This window comes from Lissotriton vulgaris, chromosome 7, assembly GCF_964263255.1.
Source record: "Lissotriton vulgaris chromosome 7, aLisVul1.2, whole genome shotgun sequence".
Classification (NCBI taxonomy): Eukaryota; Metazoa; Chordata; class Amphibia; order Caudata; family Salamandridae; genus Lissotriton; species Lissotriton vulgaris.
Genome location: NC_141695.1, coordinates 234,725,893 through 234,746,214, shown reverse-complemented (window position 1 = coordinate 234,746,214; position 20,322 = coordinate 234,725,893). Strand labels below are relative to the sequence as shown.

At 44.2% G+C, this 20,322-nt stretch overlaps 1 protein-coding gene across 1 annotated transcript in view; it reads left to right on the top strand.

Moving 5' to 3' along the window:
* LOC147701273 (IgGFc-binding protein-like) overlaps nt 1-20,322 on the top strand; it is a 221,247-nt gene that overhangs the window by 174,937 nt on the left and 25,988 nt on the right. Inside the window, exons 20-24 of the mRNA XM_086930002.1 lie at nt 1,208-1,781; nt 3,322-3,920; nt 4,505-5,072; nt 15,184-15,779; nt 19,693-20,263. Coding sequence (XP_086786128.1) covers nt 1,208-1,781; nt 3,322-3,920; nt 4,505-5,072; nt 15,184-15,779; nt 19,693-20,263 — 2,908 coding nt within the window. The remainder of the gene's footprint in view (nt 1-1,207; nt 1,782-3,321; nt 3,921-4,504; nt 5,073-15,183; nt 15,780-19,692; nt 20,264-20,322) is intronic.

Sequence of the window (20,322 nt, the reverse complement as noted above, 5' to 3'; positions counted from 1 at the left end):
TTCTACTGATTGCTCAACAGACCGCATGCTTTCAAGCTAGTACAACTTTCCAGCAAGCTCATGTGTGAAGGTGTTGCCATTCTTTCACTTTGCAACTATCATGCAACACTTTTTGTAGTATCCTCTCTAACTGGTCTCAGATGGCTTGCTTGTTAGAGGAGTACTTTTACCGAATAAATCTTAAGTTTGGTAGTAATGTTTCAGGGTAATAGAGTAGAAAATGTGACAACTGAGGTCTTCAGGTTGTGTTGAGTTGGGTTATGTTATGTAATATTTCTAAAAGCTCAGTGTTCACTCAAGGATATCTTGGCACTAGTGGTATCATAGGAGGAGCAAGTGGAAAGACAGTCCACATGGAATTGTAGTACTCAACACAGGAGACTATCACTAAAAACCTGCCATGGCCTTGAAAGTATATTGGTCTTCATTACAAGCAACCTCAACAGTACAGTGCAATCATGAGTTAAGCCCCTCAGAACAGGGAATGACTGTACAGGTACAGAATTACTGCGCAGTATTCCATACGATACCCCCCTTTCCAGGGGGGTCTGACACATAAACATTTACCACCTACTCTGTGCAGGTGCTAAATGTGTTTGGAGGGTTCTGTGTGGCGCAGGGTGGAGGGGGTAGTCAAAGTAGGGGAGGGATTGGAGCGATCAGTTTTGGTTGGGTGGCGGGCATTGAATGCTCCCCCCAATGCCCGAGAAAAAAGTCAAGGTGTGGTGGGAGACAAGGGTTGGCTATTGTTGCAGCAAGCACCATGTGATTTTACCTGCTAGCAAAATAGGATCCTGAGTTACTGCAGTTGGTAAAATTAGGGGTTGGAGCACAAGCTCAGTCGTAATCAGGCAGAGCGGCAGCCTACCTAATTCTGCAAGAAAAAAATTTAGGTTGATCAAGTAACTCTGGAGATTGGGTGGTGCCCGCAAGTAAGTATTCAACAAGGAAGAGATCAGTTTGGATTTCATTCTCCTGAAGAAGATTTGAGAGAAGGGTTATGCCTTATCTTATCCACCAGCAGAAAGTAGATGGCCTTGAGGGTCATAAAACAGATAAAAAATAAAGGCATTAGATTTCTTCTGCAGCCAATATTGTGTACTGAAGTGTAAATGCTTTCACTTGTAAGCATGGTTTCACCTGTTCTCACTTGTTGAACAGTAAGAATGAGAAATGTTCACATCAGGGTTTATTTCTTCCGTTTCAGGTGAATGATGTAGAAACGTACCTGCCAGTGTCACTTGAAGATAGCAAAATAACGGTGACGCAGAATGGAGGCACAGCCACTCTAATGACAGATTTTGGGCTCCAGGTCAGCTACGAGTGGAACTGGTACCTCGTAGTAACAATCCCTAGCAGTTATTACGGAACAACGTGTGGCCTCTGTGGAAACTTCAACCAGGACCTTTCGGATGAAATGATGACCCCTGATGGCACCAAAATGTCTTCCATTGTTGACTGGGCTAGCAGCTGGAAGGTCAAAGACCATGATCTCTTCTGCTTCGACATCTGCCAAGGGAACTGTCCAACCTGTGACGAGAGCGCAATAGCCCGGTATGAAAGAGAAGAATTCTGTGGTCTCATCAGCAAGGTCGCCGATGGCCCCTTCCGTGAGTGCCATGCCAAAATCAACGCCAGTGCCTTCTTCGATAGCTGTGTATATGACGTCTGCATTAACAATGGAGCGCAGCAGTTCCTGTGCCAGGCTCTGGATTCCTACGCTAAGACCTGCAGGCAGCAAGGGGTCAAGATCTATGACTGGAGGACTCCATCAGGATGCAGTAAGTTGGACCTTCTTACCTTCTGATAGTAGGCAATGTTTGCTTGAGTTGGGACCCCAGTTCTGAAAGTTGGGAGGCCGCCCATTTAAGAGGAAGCATGAGCCCTTTAAAGAGAAATTGTTTAATCTGGGGGTCCTTCATTTTTAAAAGTTACTAACGGCAAAGGGGACGGTATGGAAGGAGCAAGTATAAGAGCAAAGTATGTGTTAGGGCAGCTAGTGGTCTGCCATCACAATCACATGGAATACACACATTACTTTTCAAAATCTGATCTGCAACATTTTCATCTTCACACTGTTACTAACTGGGAACGAAAATACCCATCAAGCCTTCAATAGTATCCATAACCTTGAATGGAAACTATGTTACAGGCAAAGATCTTATTTTAGCTCATTTCCAGCCAGGGTAATAACAACAGACTCCGGGGCATAGCTTGATCAGTAAGATTGGTTTGAGCTTCAGATTTCCCAACAATCACGCTGGCACATAATGTCAAAATATATTTTATAAGACAAGCAGGGTGCACGAGAGTGGTCTTAAGAAGCAGCAGAAAGGACGCGGATTGGTAGGGGTACTAAGTTAGAGAAAGCACATTATTTTGTAAAATAACCAACCTTTTTGTAGTCTTTCCAAACAGAGAAAGGGAGGGAGTGTGCGTCTTTAGCTGTGTGTTTTAAAAGTCTTTGTGAAATCCGACACAGCACCATACCTGACTGAAAGCACCTGTACCCAACCATTTACCACAAAATACATAAATACATTTATTAGGGGGGTGGGGTGTAACACCAAAACCCCCCACCTTAAGCCACGCCCCTGCATGCACTAGGGAGATTTTAAGGATCCATTTTCCATTCCAATTCATCAGCTGAAAAATTGCACTACTTTCACCTTTTTAATTTGCTACAAGCTATAACTCACCAGCCACACACTGACATGGTTCTGTTGAGCAGCTGGCACAAAATTATCTCATGGGCCTCTCTTTAGAGGAGATTAAAAGTGCTCTATCCCTGTTATCGCTAATACAGTCATTAAGCTATAAAATGTGTTGGTTCCCATTTAATAATAGGTTAGAAGATTGACCATATTTATTTTGATTTGCTGTATTCATGGTAGATTGTTGGGCTAGCCGCACACTTTTCCCTGTGTGTTTTCTGACCGGTCCTTCCAGTTGGCAGACCCTCCATGGAGACACTAGCACAAGAGTGAGAATCGGTGGGGTACGAAGTGGCTCATGAACTTGCTTTTTGGAGCATGGGTGACTTTCACACTTCTTTCAGTCATAAGGACTATTTAGATAGTACAGTACTAGAATATCGTGAACTAAATATTGTCTGATATTGTGCTCCAAACATCCTTTAAAAAATATTGGTACACTGAAGTTAATAAAATCTACACGCAATAGATAGAAATATTTTTAAAGCTAGTTAGGGCACAATATTTATATCAAACAATATTTCTGTCAATGATACTCTAACCTGCAACTACTTATAGATTCTTTGTGCTGCATATTACCAGTAATTTCTATACGTTTTAATTTCAGCTCCTATTTGTCGTGAAAACAGCCATTATGAGTCATGTGGAAATGCCTGCCCAGCCACCTGCTCTGACAGAACTGCTCCCACCACATGCAGCCTCCCCTGTATGGAGTCCTGCCAGTGCAACACCGGCTTTGTCCTCAGTGTCGACAAATGCGTCCGCGTTAAAGACTGCGGCTGCAACTACAATGGCCGCTATATAAAACCAGATGAAGAGTTCTGGTCCGACGACAACTGCCAAGTACGCTGCACGTGTGACTCCGAACTGGGCATGGTGGTGTGCAAGAACGACCACTGCAAAGCCAGCGAACGATGCGCGGTGGTCAACGGCGTTCGTGGCTGTTACCCAATCAGCTACTCCAGCTGTACAGCTTCTGGTGATCCTCACTACACCACCTTTGATGGCCAGAGGTACGATTTCCAGGGCACCTGTGTCTATCAGATGGCGGGGCTATGCTCCGAGGACCCAACCCTGACGCCGTTTGCTGTCAACGTTCAGAATGAACACAGGGGAAGCAAATCTGTCGCTTACACCAAGGTGGTGACAGTGAAGGTCTACAACATGAGTCTGACCCTCAGCAAGGACTATCCTTATAAAATCCTGGTAAGCTATGCCTCTCACTGCATGAATTACTGTAACAAGAAATTTCAGCTATACATTACCAGTGGGTTCAGGACCAGAAGAGATCATCTCTTGCCTGGTGCTATATCTCCTCACTAAATGTTTTACTTTGTTCCGAGTCCATGAAGTTCCAGAACGCTCTGTGTGTACAGAGACATAAACGTCTCAATGCTGCCTCATAACCCAGTCAGATGTGTGTTCCTACTGAACTGAAATATTACATCTAAGAATTTGCAACACTAAAACAAATATAGCAGTTTTGAAGGGATTTCTTTGATTTAATAAGAGTGTACTCCTCTTCTCTGTGTGATGTAACCCTCAAGCATTTAAAATTGAAATGTGGCCATTTATTTTTGGAAGTTCCACATCTATGTGCTGCTTAGTATGCAACCCTCCCAAGGAATGGCTTTCATAGTTTGCATGCATACCCAATGTGTGATTTGTTTCCTATTTGAGAACACATAGTGTGTCCTGTGGTATGTTTTGTTTACTGCACTTGTCACATGCATTGTCCTTTAGTTTTTGCTTTTTTCAGTGACCGTCACTGTGCTTACTAATCTTTGCAGGTCAATGGAATCCTTACAGCACTGCCTTTCTACTACCAAAGCAACAAAGTTGTGGCTTTTATTGGTTCCCCGCATGCGTGGGTCAAGACTGATTTTGGCATGACAGTGAACTTCAACTGGGATGGCTATGCCAGAGTTATGCTGCCAAGCACCTATGCCGGTGCAGTCTGTGGCCTCTGCGGCAACTACAACCATAAGAGCGATGACGACATGACAATGAAGAACGGGGAGGTCGCTTCCCATTCCGCTCAGTTGGGAGATAGCTGGAAGGTTGCCGACGTCGCAGGATGTGTTGGAGACTGCGGTGCTGATTGTCCAACTTGCAGCGAGGCGGAGAAGGAGAAATACAAGTCTGAGAATTACTGTGACGTAATCGTCAACGAAAATGGGCCGTTCAGTTCATGCCACCAGACCATTGATCCAACACCATTTTTCACTGACTGTTTGTTTGATGCCTGCCAGTATAAAGGCCACTACTCTGCCGTGTGCAGTGCCGTCAGCACCTACGCCTCCCTTTGTCAAGACAAGGGCATCAAGATCCAGGAGTGGAGAACGCCTGCATTTTGCCGTAAGTCCTACTTTAGAAACTATGCATTGATGTATATGTGTAGAAGTAACTCTGCAGTGTGTGGCTCAGACTCGACCAGCCACACGCATACCTTATTACAGGTTAACTCTATTTGAAGACTTTCTGGGATGCAACCTTTTCTGTCCAAAGTCTGCCATTCTGTAATTACCTCCTGAACATCTTAGGCTTACCTCCAGCTTTTCGAAAAATGCCCTAAAATCACGCTGTTTCTAGAGTGATCTGCTCCAAGAGATCCCTCGGGGTAGTGTGCAATATATATATGGGTCTGTAGGAAGACACTCTATACCACAAACACATCCCATATGTCATGATTAGACATTGGGACAACTGTACATCCAGAACATTGTCTGGTCATGATTAGACATTGGTCCGACTCTACATCCAGAACATTTCCTAGTCGTGATTGGACCTTTTTTGAATTGTACATCCAGAAACATTCTCTAGTCACGATTGAGCATTGGTAAAATTGAACATTCAGAACCTCACCCTGGGCCTAATTGGACATTGGTAAAACTGTATATCCCGAGCATCTATCTAGTCATTAATGAACATTAGTAACACTGCACATCCAGAATCTCATGATTGGACATTGGTAACACTGCACATTCAGAATCCCTCTGGTCATAATTGGGCATTGGTAAAATTGTATATGTAGAGCATCTCTCTTGTCATGGTTGGAAATTGGTAATACTACACATCCAGAATCTCTATAGTCATAATTGGACACTGGTAAAACTGTACATCCAAAGCATCCATCTAGTCATAATTGGACCATGGTAACACTGTGCATTCAGAATCCCTCTAGCATGACTAGAAATTGGTGGTAAAACTGTGTATCCAAAGCACTTATCTAGTCATGACTAGACAATGGTAAAACTGTGCATTCAGCACCTCTCCCTAGTCACAACTAAACATTAGTAAAACTGTACGTCCAGAACATCTATCGAGTCATGACTAGATATTGGTAAAATTATAGATCCAGAACCTTTCTCTAGTCATGACAGGACATTAGTAAAGCTTTACATACAGAACCTTTCTATAGTGCTAATTTGACATTGGCAAAACTGCGTCCAGAACATTTTTGCAGTGCACTTTAAACAGGGGGATGGAGTTAATTTCAGATTGACAATTTGTTTAATAAAAACGGGAACTCAAATCACCAGACGCCGTGCGTCCATTGGGGCGTAGCCCCCCGCCCCCAGCTCCCTCGGCGTCTTAGAACTTAAGTAAACTGATTCAGTTTACTTAAGTTCAAAGACGCCGAGGGAGAACTGACAATCATGTCAGTCAGCATGACGTCGGACCGCCCACCCCTTCAGAGTCTGAAGGGGGTGGGCGGTCAGGCGTCATGTTAACTGACATGATTGTCAGACCAGTGGTGGGCAACAGGCAGCAGCACAACACAAGTAAGCATGAGTGGGGGCGGAGGGCGAATTTTCGCACTGTGCCCACTCATGCGCACTTGTGTTTTGACTTGTTTGTGCATGCCCATTAGGAGCCCTTCTTCTAATGAGCGTGCTGCGGGTGAAGAATAGTGGTGCCCTAGGCAATCCTGGCGCTGCTGGCAGCGCCAGGATTGGCTGAGAGGGGCTGTAGGCGCCAACTTACCCATGGCGGCGCGGACGTGCTCAGGACCTCATCTCAGGTAGGATTTTAATTTTTTTTAATGTATTTTAATACCCCCCCCCGCGTGACACCCTCTCCCCCCGCATGACCCCCCCCCCCCCCCCGGCCCCCGCGAACCACAATTGGTTCTGCAGATTGAAGCCAATGCCCACAACAGCCTGCAGCAATGTGTCTTTATTTGTGGAGTGCGCACATTTTCAGCGGCAATATCTGCTCCAGATTACAGGCTGTACACAGAGAGGCGGGTTGCGATTGTTTACAATGCTTTATGTGCCACCAAGGTAGCACATAAAGCATGCCATGCTTTCTGCAGGAGGGAGGAGGCTGGACCCAGGGGTTCAAAGGACACTAACACTGGCACTCACTGGCGTAACGAAAATTGAGGGGGCCTCCATGCAAGGTATGTAGAGGGGCCCCCTCTGGGCTCAATTAGGAGCTCTCCGAACAGAGTGCAGTGCCGAGGGGCCCCCTGGAGCTTCGGGCCCCCCGCACCGCGTGGGCTGCGGGGGCCTGTGTTACGCCCCTGCTGGCAACTCCTCTACAGCATGACACTGCAGTCAGTGTAACACATCTGAATATCCTTTGTTTTATCACTTTAATTTAGAATCTCCTGCACACAATAGAATCGATAAAACATCTGCCCATAGCTTATGTTGCCACACGTGTTTCACTCCGGCACTCTCCTCTTCAGCACAGATTATGCCATGCAAAGATTGAATTCGGAAAATAAAGAATCAGCAGGCAACATATACGTTTAAATTCGTAAATCAGAAATGCATGAATGAAATCTATTTTCAATCTCCCACGCCTTTTGATCATGAACAGCTTTAATCATTTGACATGCAAGTGGTAAATAGTAATCGGAATGGTGGAAGAGGTTCGAAGGAATGCATACCTATTTGAAAGGAAGGACAACTTTAAGGTTTTCTGCTAAGGTTCTATGTGCATGGTAGGAAATGATGTCAGACTCAGGCTGCCCTGGCCCTGGCACACTCGTAACATCAAGGTGAAAGCACTTATAAATTGAAGGTCATGTATACGCAATATTAGAATTCATAGACCGTTTCCACCAATTCCAGCATGGAACTCCACTCATCATGGAAGGAAACAGTTTATTTAACTTTATAGTTAGAGTTCTGATGCGACTCAGTGTGATAAAATGAAAACATAAATTACGACATGATTTAATTTTGCAGCTGAGCTCGAAGAACTCATTTAAGCCAATAATAGCTGTCCTTATGTTACGTGATCCAGTGCTCATGTAAAGCGCTGAGCTACAATACCTCCGGGTTAAGTTTGAGCTTTATAAAACTGCAAAACGGGCCCGGACGCTTTTCATCTCGTCTGGCAGTCACCACTCCACTCTGGCACCCATAGTAGGGCATGAGCCAATCCAGACGCTGCACATTAGAGCAGAATTGAATGGAGCTGGTTGGCTGAGCTCTCCTGAAGGCCCTGAAAGCCTGTTTTTTCTCTCCACCCAGCCGTCTTTATTATGATAATAATAATGATGATGATAATGATAATGATATGGTGTCTCTGCGCTAGAACCATAAGCAGAACCCCCACCAGCTCCCATCACTGAAATAGCCAGGTTTTCAAATCTTTTCTAAAGCTCAAGAGAGAGCTAGCATTCCTGATCTCGGATAGCAGCAGGTTCCACAGCTTAGTAGTGCCGTAATGAAAACTACACCCTCCCCACTGCAGGGTCAGAATTTTTGGAACAGTAAGTAATTTAGCACCTGTGGAACGAAGTAATCTGCCTGGCTGATACCACATAAAAAGTTTCTGCAGGAACAACGGGCCTTTAAATGACAAGGCCTTAGAAGCCACACAAAGCGCCTCGAATTTAATCCGTTGCCCCACTGGAAGCCAGTGCAGTTTCCGAATTTCCTCAGAGATGGATTTATGCCAGAGGATGCCCAGCAGAAGGCGGGCAGCTGAATTCTGCACTGCCTGCAGTTTCCTCAGACATTGTTTCTGGGCATTCAGATAGAGCCCGTTACAATAATCCAGCTTAGACTGAATCAAGGAAGTGAAAACCACTTTCTTGGTTTCTGCTGGGATATAGGGGAGTATCTTCCTGATTTTTCTTATCAGGAAGTGTGACGCAGACACGATGGCATTGGACTGTTGCATGAACGTCAGTCTGTTATCAACCAGAACGCCCAGGTTTCTTGTCTTTGCCGTTGGAATGGGCGGCAGGCCCATATCTACAGGCCACCAGAGACTACTCCAGGAAGGTTTTAAATTGCCAAAAATCAGCACTTCCGTCTTCTCAGAATTAAGTTTAAGGCAGTGACTACTCATCCAGATGTTAATAGCGGCCATGCAGTTGTGGAATTGCACAGCCGTGGCGCTCTGTTTTTTATGGGCTGCAACCACAATCTGAGAGTCATCTGCATATGATATTAGTGAGAAGCCATAATCTCTGATCAGTAAAGCAAGTTCGGTGACATAAACATTGAACAACAGTGGGTTCAACGAACTTACCTGTGGAACACCACAATTTATTTTATTTATTTTAAAAATTTATAAAGCGCGGCGTATACCCATGGGTGTCTTGGCGCTATAATTTTGCTGAAAATCCCAGAATGAGGTGGTATCTGCCTTCAAACGTATTGTTACTGAGCGGATTATTGATCGAATAACCACAAGGCAGCACATAAGGCTCTGAGTTGAACCCGTCGAGCGACACAATTGATCTCCTCTCCTCCTAAAAGGAAGCGAGCAAGGCCAATGCCTTGCCCTCCACACCTAAAGATTTTAAACAGTGGATAAGGAGAGTATGATCAACAGTGTTGAACGTGGCGGAGCGGTCAAGCAAAATTAATGCTGCCGAACCTCCCCCGTCCATAACCGCTCTAATTTCTTCGGTCGCCTTAATAAGTGCAGTCTCAGTACTGTGTTCCTTACGGAAACCGAACTGAGAGTGATCCAGCAGCCCATTGTCATCAATGTACTGAGTCAAATAAACATTCATGATTTTGTCTGCAATTTTGGCTGGAAGGGGAAGGCGCGCAATGGGACGGTAGTTGGATGTGATGGAAGCATCAAGGGTAGGTTTCTTGAGAAGGGGGAGCACAGAGGTCTCCTTCCAAATGATTGGAGAGCTGCCTGAAGAAAACATTCTGTTAAAAATGTCCGTTAAAACAGGACTCACCAGGTCCGATAAGTCTATTAGAAAAGCTGACGAACACGGATCTGAAGAAGAGCCCGATTTGGAGGCCAAGATAAGATGGCTCACTGTATCAATAGAGACAAGGGAGAACTCAGGAAACTTACTTATACCGGCAACTACCACTTGCGTAGTAGGGACCGACTGAGCGCCTACGCAATTTTTAAATTACAAACAATATCCAGCACTTTATCTTTAAAATCTGAAACCATATCATCAACAAACTGTTGACTACCTGATTTGTTCAGAGCCTTTGGAACCGTCAGTTTATTTATGACTGCGAACAACTCTTTTGAAGAGTATTTTGCAGAATCAATCTGAGATTTAAAATATTTACTTTTCTCGGTCACCAGAAGTGCTTTATAGGACCTAAGGGCTGTCCTATAAATCTGTTTATCAGCGTCATAGTAGTTCAGACGCCAACAGCGTTCCATACGACGGCATTTTTGTTTTTCATTCGAAGTAGATTAGAGAACCAGGGAGAGGATGGTGCCACCCGGTTGCCTGAGATGTGCTTAATAGGCACAGCCACACTGATGGCATCGGCTAACCAGCTATATTGTTAACTGCTATGTCCACATTGGCACAACCTTGGGGAACGAAGTCTGCCAATCTGGTGCGAAGAGCAGGTTTGTCCACTTTGCTCCAGGCTCTACAAGGAGCAGCCGGAGGCCTGGCCTCATTACCTTTACGGTGCGCAGATATGGGAAGAGTAAAGTTAATAAGTTAGTGATCTGACAAAGACAGAGGAAACCCATCTATCACTTTAAGACTGTTAGATGAAGTACAAATCCCATCCAGCGTGTGCCCTGCTTCATGAGTGGGAACACCAACCAGTTGGGCCAATCCTGCATCACTTAGGGTATCCACGAGCATAGCAGTCTCTCTATTTGTGGGATCCTCTAAATGAAAGTTAAAAACACCCAGAATGGTGAACTCCTTCTGAACTAGCGCTGTTTCAAACATTTCGTCCAGATTATTTAAAAACAGGGCTTTCACCCCAGTTGGCCGGTACACAAGGATAACTTTAAATGAAAAATTCGCACTGAGTTTAGCAGAAAAATGTAAGGCTTCGCAGCCGGTGAGCTGCACAGGTTGGACAGTAATGGTGTAGCAATCTCTAAATATAATAGCTACTCCTTCTCCTCTCCTGCCCAGAGGCCTATCCATCTTAACAAAGCTGTAGCCAACTGGAGTGGCAGTAATAAAATCAGGGTCTGAGGCCGCATCAGCCCAGGTCTCTGTTATAAAAAGCATGTCCAGCCTCATATTTTCGATGATTCGGGATATTTCATATCTATGTTTCCCCAGTGAACGTGCATTCATGAGCCCTCCCTGCAGCAGTAACTCGGATCTCCGGCTGCTTTCCACGGTAGGCAACGTGGAGGGGTGAATAGTATCTAAGGTCGAAAAAGCAAAACCACATCTGTGGCACCTATAGTGAGCTTTAAGAGAATTATGGAGTAGGGTGTAAAGAGAAGGAACGGGACTGGACGAAAAAAACACATTTTGTGCACCTGTATCCATATGAAAATTTTAACAACCAATGGGGAAATCGTGTATGTGCACACAATGAAATGCATGGATGGTTGACCACTTCTCTAAGCGCATTATCAACAGTAAAAAACTTTCTAGACGTCGTAGCGCAGGGGCCAGGGATTGAATGAGAGTGTAATCAGTAGCTTCCTTTCAGGCGCAACACAGTCCCTCCTCTAGAAGACACGCAGAGAAGTATGCTCTACAGCCTTCATTGTGACTGATTCATGGAGCACAGAGGCACATGGTGTTAGCATCAGGTACTTTTCACAGTCGCAAATTCACACTCCCAAAAACCCGTCATTGTCCCCGTCGCTGATGCCAATAATTTTACGCCTCACCACTTTCAAATGTCACCAGCCACTACTGCAAATCACTCATGTGAGACATGTAAAAAGCTTGAAAGATACACCTTTTTTTCTGGCAATCTATCGTTTCAGTGTAGTCTTTGAATCTGACAGTGCTCCACCTTTCTTCGCAATAGCGGTGGATTTAGGTGAATACACTCTACCGTAGCCTTCGTGTGCCCATCGAGGGTCACGCTTCCATGAATCAATCAATCAATCACTCAGGGATTTATACAGCATGGCAAATCACCTGTGAGAGTCTCAGGGCACTGGAGTTCCTACGTGCTTCCTGGTGATATGTTCATTCAGTTTCAATGAGGAAAAACAAGGAGAAAGCATTGAAAATAAGGAAAAGCAAGGATTAGGCGCTCAAAAAAACGTGTGAAAAAGCAAGGAGAAAGCAGTGAAAACAAGTGGAAAGCAAGAAGAAGGCATACAAAGAACAGGGGAAAGGCAAGGAGAAAGCAGTGAAAAAAATTTAGGAAAAAAACCAGGAGAAAATAATTAGGGAAAAGTAAGGAGAAGGCTCTAAAAAACAGGGGAAAAAACAAGAGAAAGCAGGGATTGACTAGGGAAAAGCTAAGAGAAATCACTAAAAAAAATGGGGAAAAAGCATAGCGAAAGCAGTGAGAACGAGGGAAAAACAAGAAGGCACTCAATAAAACGGGAACAGGAGAGAAGAAAGCAGTGAAAGTGAAGGAAAAAAAGGAAAAGGCGCTCATGAAACTGGAGGTGGAGCAAAGAGAAAGCAGTGAAACGATGGAAACAGCAGTGAGAAAGCCCTCAAAGGGCCCAGTGCTGAATATTTAAGTGCTGAGCAGTATGAAGTGGATCAGAATAAGTACTGCTAAAACAGGTTATGGATATAGTACCTGCACTTAAGAGAATTGCAGTGAAGGAGCTAATATCAGCGTGCAGTGGTTTAATGACGCAATTCGAGCATGATGAGGGTTATCAGGGAAACCAGTTCTCCGGGTCCCTGAGGCTGGGCAGGTCCATGGGTCGCTTGGGGCTAGCTAAGCTCATGGCTTGAGACCTTCCCCGCAGAGAACCGGCAGAGGTCTTGGTCGGTGACTCTTCAGATGCACGTGGCATGTTCAAAATGTCTGAAAAATGCAGAGTCATCTCGTTTGTAGGCCTTCATGCTCTGGTATTTCTGCGTCGTTATTGGTTTTTGGTACTCACATTGTTTTTGACCCAGTTCAGGACGGTTATTGCAACTCTTTCATACCTCTGGGACAACACACACAAAGCAACGGTAATATGGCGGCTATGGCCCTACCATCCCATGAATTCAGTAGGGGGCCAGACTACCTCCCTAGGAGTGGTGCAAACCAACTTATAATGAGCTCACCGTTGGGTAACCAGTTGTCTCTGCCAAGAACGGAGCAGCTTGAAGACCACCCTGGACCTAAACATTGCACCATTTTATGAAAGCAAGGTTCAAGGCACAATTTCCAACATGACTAGTTAACAGGAGGGGCAATAATGGTTCGCCCCGCAACACACATATCTAATTTTGACTTCAATGTAGGCAGCCACACATTTGATGTTAAAGCCCATTAAAGTTTTTTTTTTTTTGGGTGGTCTGACCTCTTTGGCCGGGTGGGGGTGGAGTGAAATAGAGAAAACTGAAAAGATACTAGTTCGTATTTGTACATTGCATGACATACAGGAATAAAGCTACATTAAGCAAATTCTAGCAACCTGTGTAGTGTGCCACAGCGCCAAGTGTATAGATAACACCTAGGGGCCATATTTATGGGCAAACCATGTAGTGCAGCGCATCAAGTCAACTTGCTGCACTGCACTGCGTGACAGGGAAAGGGCAGGAAAGCACCGTATTTTAGGCAATATGACACATTCTTGCCTTTTCCTCTGCGCTAGTGCCCTTTTCACAGCCCAGCACCAACGCAGGCCCCCTGCACCTTGGTACAAGGGTGCCTGCGTTGCATGGAGGATTGTTTCTGCACAGGAAGGGGCATCTTCCAGCACAAAAACAATCCTGGGAGGCACATTTCCTTTCTATGTGTGCTGCAGAATACAGCTCACATAAAAAGAGTAAGAAACAAGGAGAAACAGAGATATTCATCCTCGTCACGCCTCCCCTGGGAAGATGTACGATTTTAGCACAGACCCGGTTTACAAGTTCTTGCAAATCTGGGAATATGTCAAAAATCATGGGAGTTTGGAAGAGCCTTGCAACACTCATGGATGTCCTGCCGAGGACAGAGTAACGCAACGCATTGATTTGCGCTGCGTTGCATTATTATAGATTTTTTGGGAGCCACTCAAAGAAGCTTTGCATGGTTTCAAAAATGTGTCTTAAGGTTTGTGTTGCTCTTGCTCCACATTATCTGGTGCAAGAGCGACCGAAACTGGGTCATGAATATGGACATACAAGCGTAAAAGATGGTGCTATTGCTAGAGGAGGGGGGCGCTTAAGAAGCAAAACATATGGGGCATATTATCAAGGGGGTTTATCTCCGCTTTTTTGGCTTTAAAAGCCAAGAAAGCGGAGATAAAATGATCTCCCTATTACCTAGCTGTCGCTAACACCAGTTAGCGACTGCTAGTAGGAGATAGCGACCATCTTGGGCCCCACTTTGCATGTCAGTGATATTTATCACTAATGACATGCAAAGTGGGCGTGCCAAGATGTTAGCGACTGAAAACAGTCGCTAACATCGCTATCTCCTATTACCAACTTTTGGAGATATTCGTGCTAAGCTTGAATATCTCCAAAAGCTAACACCTGCCCTGAGCAGTTCTCAGCCATGTTATCCAATGGGAGGTGGATAACATGGCTAAGAGCATTAGCTCGGTAATGCATGAATATCGCGGACTTTTCAGCGCTATTCATGCATTGCGGCGATTTTTATCGTATTTGCGATAAACCTTGGTAATACCAAGGTTTATTTGCGGTAAAAATCGCCGCAGCTCAGCGGTAAATTTTTGTCTCTAACCAAGCAATAGCGATAATTATCGCTATTGCTTGGTAATATGCTCCATAATTTTTTAACCAGGCTGCAAAACTCCTTCCTGTGGACACGATTAAATAATACCTCTTTTATTTTTACCTTTATTTAATTGACACTATGTGAGAACTTCAAGATTAGCCCATACAAAGGAAGAGACCAATATTTCTTAAAAGGTTTATATTTTTATGTGAGAACTGAAAATTACGAGCTAGCAAAAGGAGGCACTACACCAAAAGGTGATACTTTTCACAAAGCCCACAATATTACATTGAAACGGTTTGTCTATGAATAACAGATGAATGACACTGTCAAAAGAACATTGTGTTTGATGGTAGATGCGGACAGGATGTAGAGCCTTAAGGCTGCTTGTCAATCTAACATTTGTTAAGAAATGTAAACTTGTGTCTTCTTACTACTTGCAGCATTCATGTGCCCCGTGAACAGTCACTATGAGCTTTGTGCACCCGGCTGCCCTACCACCTGTGCTGGGCTCTCGGCTCCGGCAGGCTGTGATGCCCCCTGTGGTGAGGGCTGTGCTTGCAATGAAGGTTTCATCCTCAGCGGAGACAAGTGTGTCCCCATTGCAGACTGCGGATGCCTGTATCAGGAGCAATACTACCAGCGCGGCCAAGAGTTCTTCTCCAACACCCTGTGTCAAGAGCGATGCCGGTGTGGGGATGACGGTGCAGTGACTTGTCAGGAGAACACATGTGGACCAAATGAGGAGTGCCAGGTTGTAAATGGCATCCAGGGCTGCCACCCATCAGGATCTGGCACCTGCGTAGCAGCTGGCGACCCTCACTATCTGTCATTCGACGGTCATGCCTTTGACTTCCAGGGCACCTGTATGTACACCTTAGCAACCTCCTGCGGCGACACCAAAGGTTTGGCCAACTTCTCGGTGGTGGTTGAGAATGAAAGCTACGGCAGCGGCAATGTGGCAGTGACCAGGATGGTGATGGTGACAGTGGACGGACATACCGTAACTATGGAAAGAGGGATGAGCTGGAAGATTAAGGTGAGTCCTTTTCAGTGTGGTTCAACCTTTTGCTTCACGGGCACATTGAATCCGTATGTTTGAAGGCCTAGATCCTAATCCCCATCACACAACAGTGCCAAACCTCTCTTCAAGCACTTCCACTGAACACAGGCAAATACAAGGATTAGCATTCTGCATATTTTAAGTTTAGATGCTGAAATCCACATTAATACACATAGTGATATAAAAGTGACACAATTAAACCACCATATATTCTTCATAGCAAATAACAGCCAGCTCGTGGGTGCACAGTAAAGTAACAGAAAGGGACCCTGGCTGCGAATTACCCTGATGAAGTACAAGGAGAGATGGGGTCTCGGATTGGCGTCGTTGGGGAATAGGATTTTCGGTGGTAGCGGACAGGTGGGAGTAGAGTACTAAGGATGTCAGAGGAGGTACTATTACAGGATCAGGACAATATGAAATGACCTAAATAGAAGGAGTGTAGGAAGAAGGTGAGCAAAACAGCAAGCAGGCTCAGGGTGCATCTTCTGCACCTCGTTTAGTGAAACCCTTCTGCAACAAGAATAATAGTGTAGTGAACTCAGTGGAGCAGACACAGCAAGAAGGGTGTCATCTCCACATTCTCCTCCCACCTGAAGGGGAATGCCCAGGTGGCAAGAGAAGAGACAGGACCAACCGCTTCTTAATTGCTAGAAGCCTTCAGCTACAACCTACTTGAACGCCTCTTTCTAGGTATGACCTAGCTCCAGGGTTTTTGTTGATCCATGCAATGCTCAATTGTTTCGACTAAACACATGATGTGTGCCAGTCTCTGTTTTAAGATGGTTTGCAGTCAGAGCCTAGTGATAAAGGGAAAATCCCAAGTTCTGCTAGCATCAATGATAGAGACTGTGTAGAAAGAAGCAGATGTCTGCAATGAGTTTCCCAGGCTGTGTGGTACAATCACATTCAGTTGAAGAAGACAAAAGTTCCACTTAGATACACATTGGATCAATTTTCTCTGACCGAGGTTTCCTGGTGGAATTTATCAAATTGATTGAGGTGGGACCTCCTAACACAAGAGCAGTTCAGTCATAACAATAGTTAGATTTTCCAATAAAAGGTGGATTTGACTCAATAAAAAAATGCACATACTGAGACATCCACATTTTTTGAGTATTTAAAGATTATGGAAAAACATATATTAATGGTGCGTCAATTCCTTTTCAATCCATCCTCCTATGTGAAATAATTAATTTGGTTTCACCAGATGCTCCAACATTTTCAGTGAGGCTTCTCCAAGCAGCCTGTAAGCATTCACCTAAAGATTATTGCATGTTGACAAAACCAATTGAATAACCCAATGTAAGATTGCATGGTAGAGCAGTCTAAGGGACTGTATCGAACCACTTTCTTGAAATAACCAAACTAGGGTCTACATGTTGACTAGATTAGTGGATCTAATCTACCTCATTTCATGAAATAACTCATTGGGAGATTACATGGCTGACTAGTCCTGTAGCTTAGAGTTAAATTGTTTTTGAGATAAATAAATGGGGTAGCGGAAGGGGGTGTACATTGCTGCCAAGTGAATTAGATATATCTTGGTTTTTAATATAACCAAGCAGAATACATGTAAACAGAATGAACAAATTAGATCTACCTTGAATCTTGAAAGCTGTAACTATGGTGCCTCTTAAGCAATAGTGTAGGATGAACAAACCCCTTGAATTCAGTCATAAAGACAGAGTTTCAGAGAGTGGAATGAGAGCAGAACAAATGTGGCAGAGTACATACTTTTATACCTGTATCAAATAGGACATTAATTGAAGACGTTAAAAGGTAGGCAACACATTGACACAACATGAAGGAAGCACCAATAAATCAACACAGAAATGTTTATCTTCTTTCCACCTTCTTTTCCCAGCCCACTACACCTGTATCACACATCTGTAATGCTGTAAGGTAGGTGTGCAGCTTTGTCTGAAGATAGGCGGCCTCAGAACTCAATAAATTGTTCTAGTGTAGTGCAATTCATTAGCACAATGCTTTACTTTTCTTTGTGGGGGTCCTGCTGTAAAATGTATTTAAGAATCTAGGCCCAGGAGTAGTTATGTTATGTTATGCTACAATGATTTATAACGTGCACGGCTACTCATGAGTGTTCCGGCGGGAAAAGCCACTATTGAAAACTGTGTAAGGAACTGGGAGATATTACCGATTAAATAAACAGCAGGGTTTTTAGTCTTTTCTTGAACAGGCAGGGGTCGTGAATACAACAGGCAGGGGTCGTGAATACTGCGCAGTTCAAGGGGGAGAGAATTCCAAGCTACAGCCACTTTGAAGGATAGAGAGATACCTCCAATTCTTACCAGCCGAAAGCGAGGGATCGATGCTGAGCACTGTGAAGCAGAATGCAGGTGCCTTTGTGGTGTATAAAAACTAAACTGTTACCTCAAGTAGAGGGGCCCTGATCCATAAAGGGCTGAGTGGGCCACCGTGAGAGCCTTAAATTTGACTCTTTGGGCCACTGGGAGCCAGTGCAGAGCCTGCAAATTATGTTTTACGCTAGACCTGCCCCGAATACCCATCAGAACTCTGGCCTCAGCGTTCTGTATTACTTGAAGTTTCTTGAGTTGGTATCTTGGTAGGCCAATGTAGAGTGCATTGTAATAGTCAAGGCGGCTAAGGATCAAAGCGCGTGTGACCATCTCCTTAGCAGTCCTGGGTAATAGAAGATGAATCTTCCCAAGGGACTTCAAACTTCCTAAGGGAACTTCATCCTAACATTCATGTCTAAATTCTGAAAGAAACCTACTCACCCATTCAGTGACCAAAATCTAAGGCATGCAAACATACCTAAGATTTCTCAGGGTAAGTAGTACCCATGTGTACTAATCGCATAATAAACCAATACAGACAATCTTTTAAAAGGAGTTAAACACACTAACAAGATCATTCTATCAAGTAAATGCAGGAAAAAAGGGTCTGTAGTTGGAATTTGTGTTGGACCGCCACATTTATTTGTAAGTTAGCTTCTTATTATAGGTGCTTGGCGCCCTGTAGGAATTGATTCATTTCACCAGTATTTATGAACATTGCGCTTGGGAATAGAGCTGGTAGCAGTCTGTCATAATTCCACAAGAGAAAATCTCAAGTCAATTTGTGGTTCCATTAATAAGCATTTATTTAACTCAGTTAGAGAAGATACCCTTATAGTTTCAATTAGTACAGCCTTTCTCATGCTGGCTTTCATCTGAGTAAATTTTGACAATATACGCTTCTCTGTAGCTGTACATGCACAAAGTATTTTTCAAGGCTAAAAAGGAATGTTGGGTACCTTATTAGTTTTTTCTTGATATTCCACATGATGATATTGTGTGATCTGGTGAAAAATTGTGTTGCGGCATGGACACTCTAATTCACTGTGTCTCACGCCTGGCATATGGTAGGCAACAAATTGTGTAAATGGAGTTTCTATTTGAGTAGTATGTGTTACAAAATGTATCGTTTATTTGACGTTTTGCGTAACATCTCATATGTTAAGAGAGGGAACGAAATGCTGATACATATGACATAATTTTCTGTTTCCTTTCAAGTGCCATATTTATTTTTAATAATGTCTTCATAGAGCTCTCTCATTAAATTGAAAAGGAACTTCTATCAGAGGGCTCTCTTGTGCATTCCCCATTTCCACCTCAAGTCAGAGCATTTTTAGCTGCTATGCTAATCTACAGGAGGATCTATGTCGTTCTGCCATGGGAGCAATGCTATTTAAGCCAGTCATGTCCAACCAAATGCATGATATAGGTTGTTTTCGGAATGTCCCACGTGACACGCAACACTGGATTTTAACTTGTCTTTGGTCTCATATATCCTATATGTGAATGTGTTGAACAACAGCCACCTAGATGACAGAACTAATCAAGTCTTATCTTTTCTCATGTAGGTAAACAAAGAGTTGCACAATCTGCCATTGACTCTGAATGAAGGAGACCTCGTCATCAACCAGGAGGGGAACAATGTAGTTCTCCAGACTAGCTTTGGTCTACAGGTCCTCTATGATACAGTGTACTATGTACGGGTGGAGGTACCCAGCACTTACAAAGGACACATGTGTGGCCTGTGCGGCAACTTCAATGGGAATAAGAGCGATGAGTTCCTCTTGCCCAATGGTGACATTGAACAAAATGCTCAGGAATTTGGAACCTCCTGGAAAGTCAAAGTGGAAGGGTCCAAGTGCTCTGATGGGTGTGGGGACAAATGTCCGGTGTGTGATACCATGAGAACCGCTATCTACAAGAGAGATGTCATGTGCGGAATGATCACAGCAGAAGATGGCCCCTTCCGGAGCTGCCATGACGTTGTCAAACCACTGGACTACTTCAACCACTGCATCTATGATATGTGTGCTGTGGATGGCACAGACAAGATTCTCTGCAAGAGCTTGCAGGCCTATGCTGCTGCATGCCAAGCTGCTGGAGCAGACATCGGTTCATGGAGAGAAGCCTCCTCTTGCCGTAAGTCAACTTTCACTTCCAGCCTTTTTCTCTGCCAATTTGTGGTCGTACCACAAGTA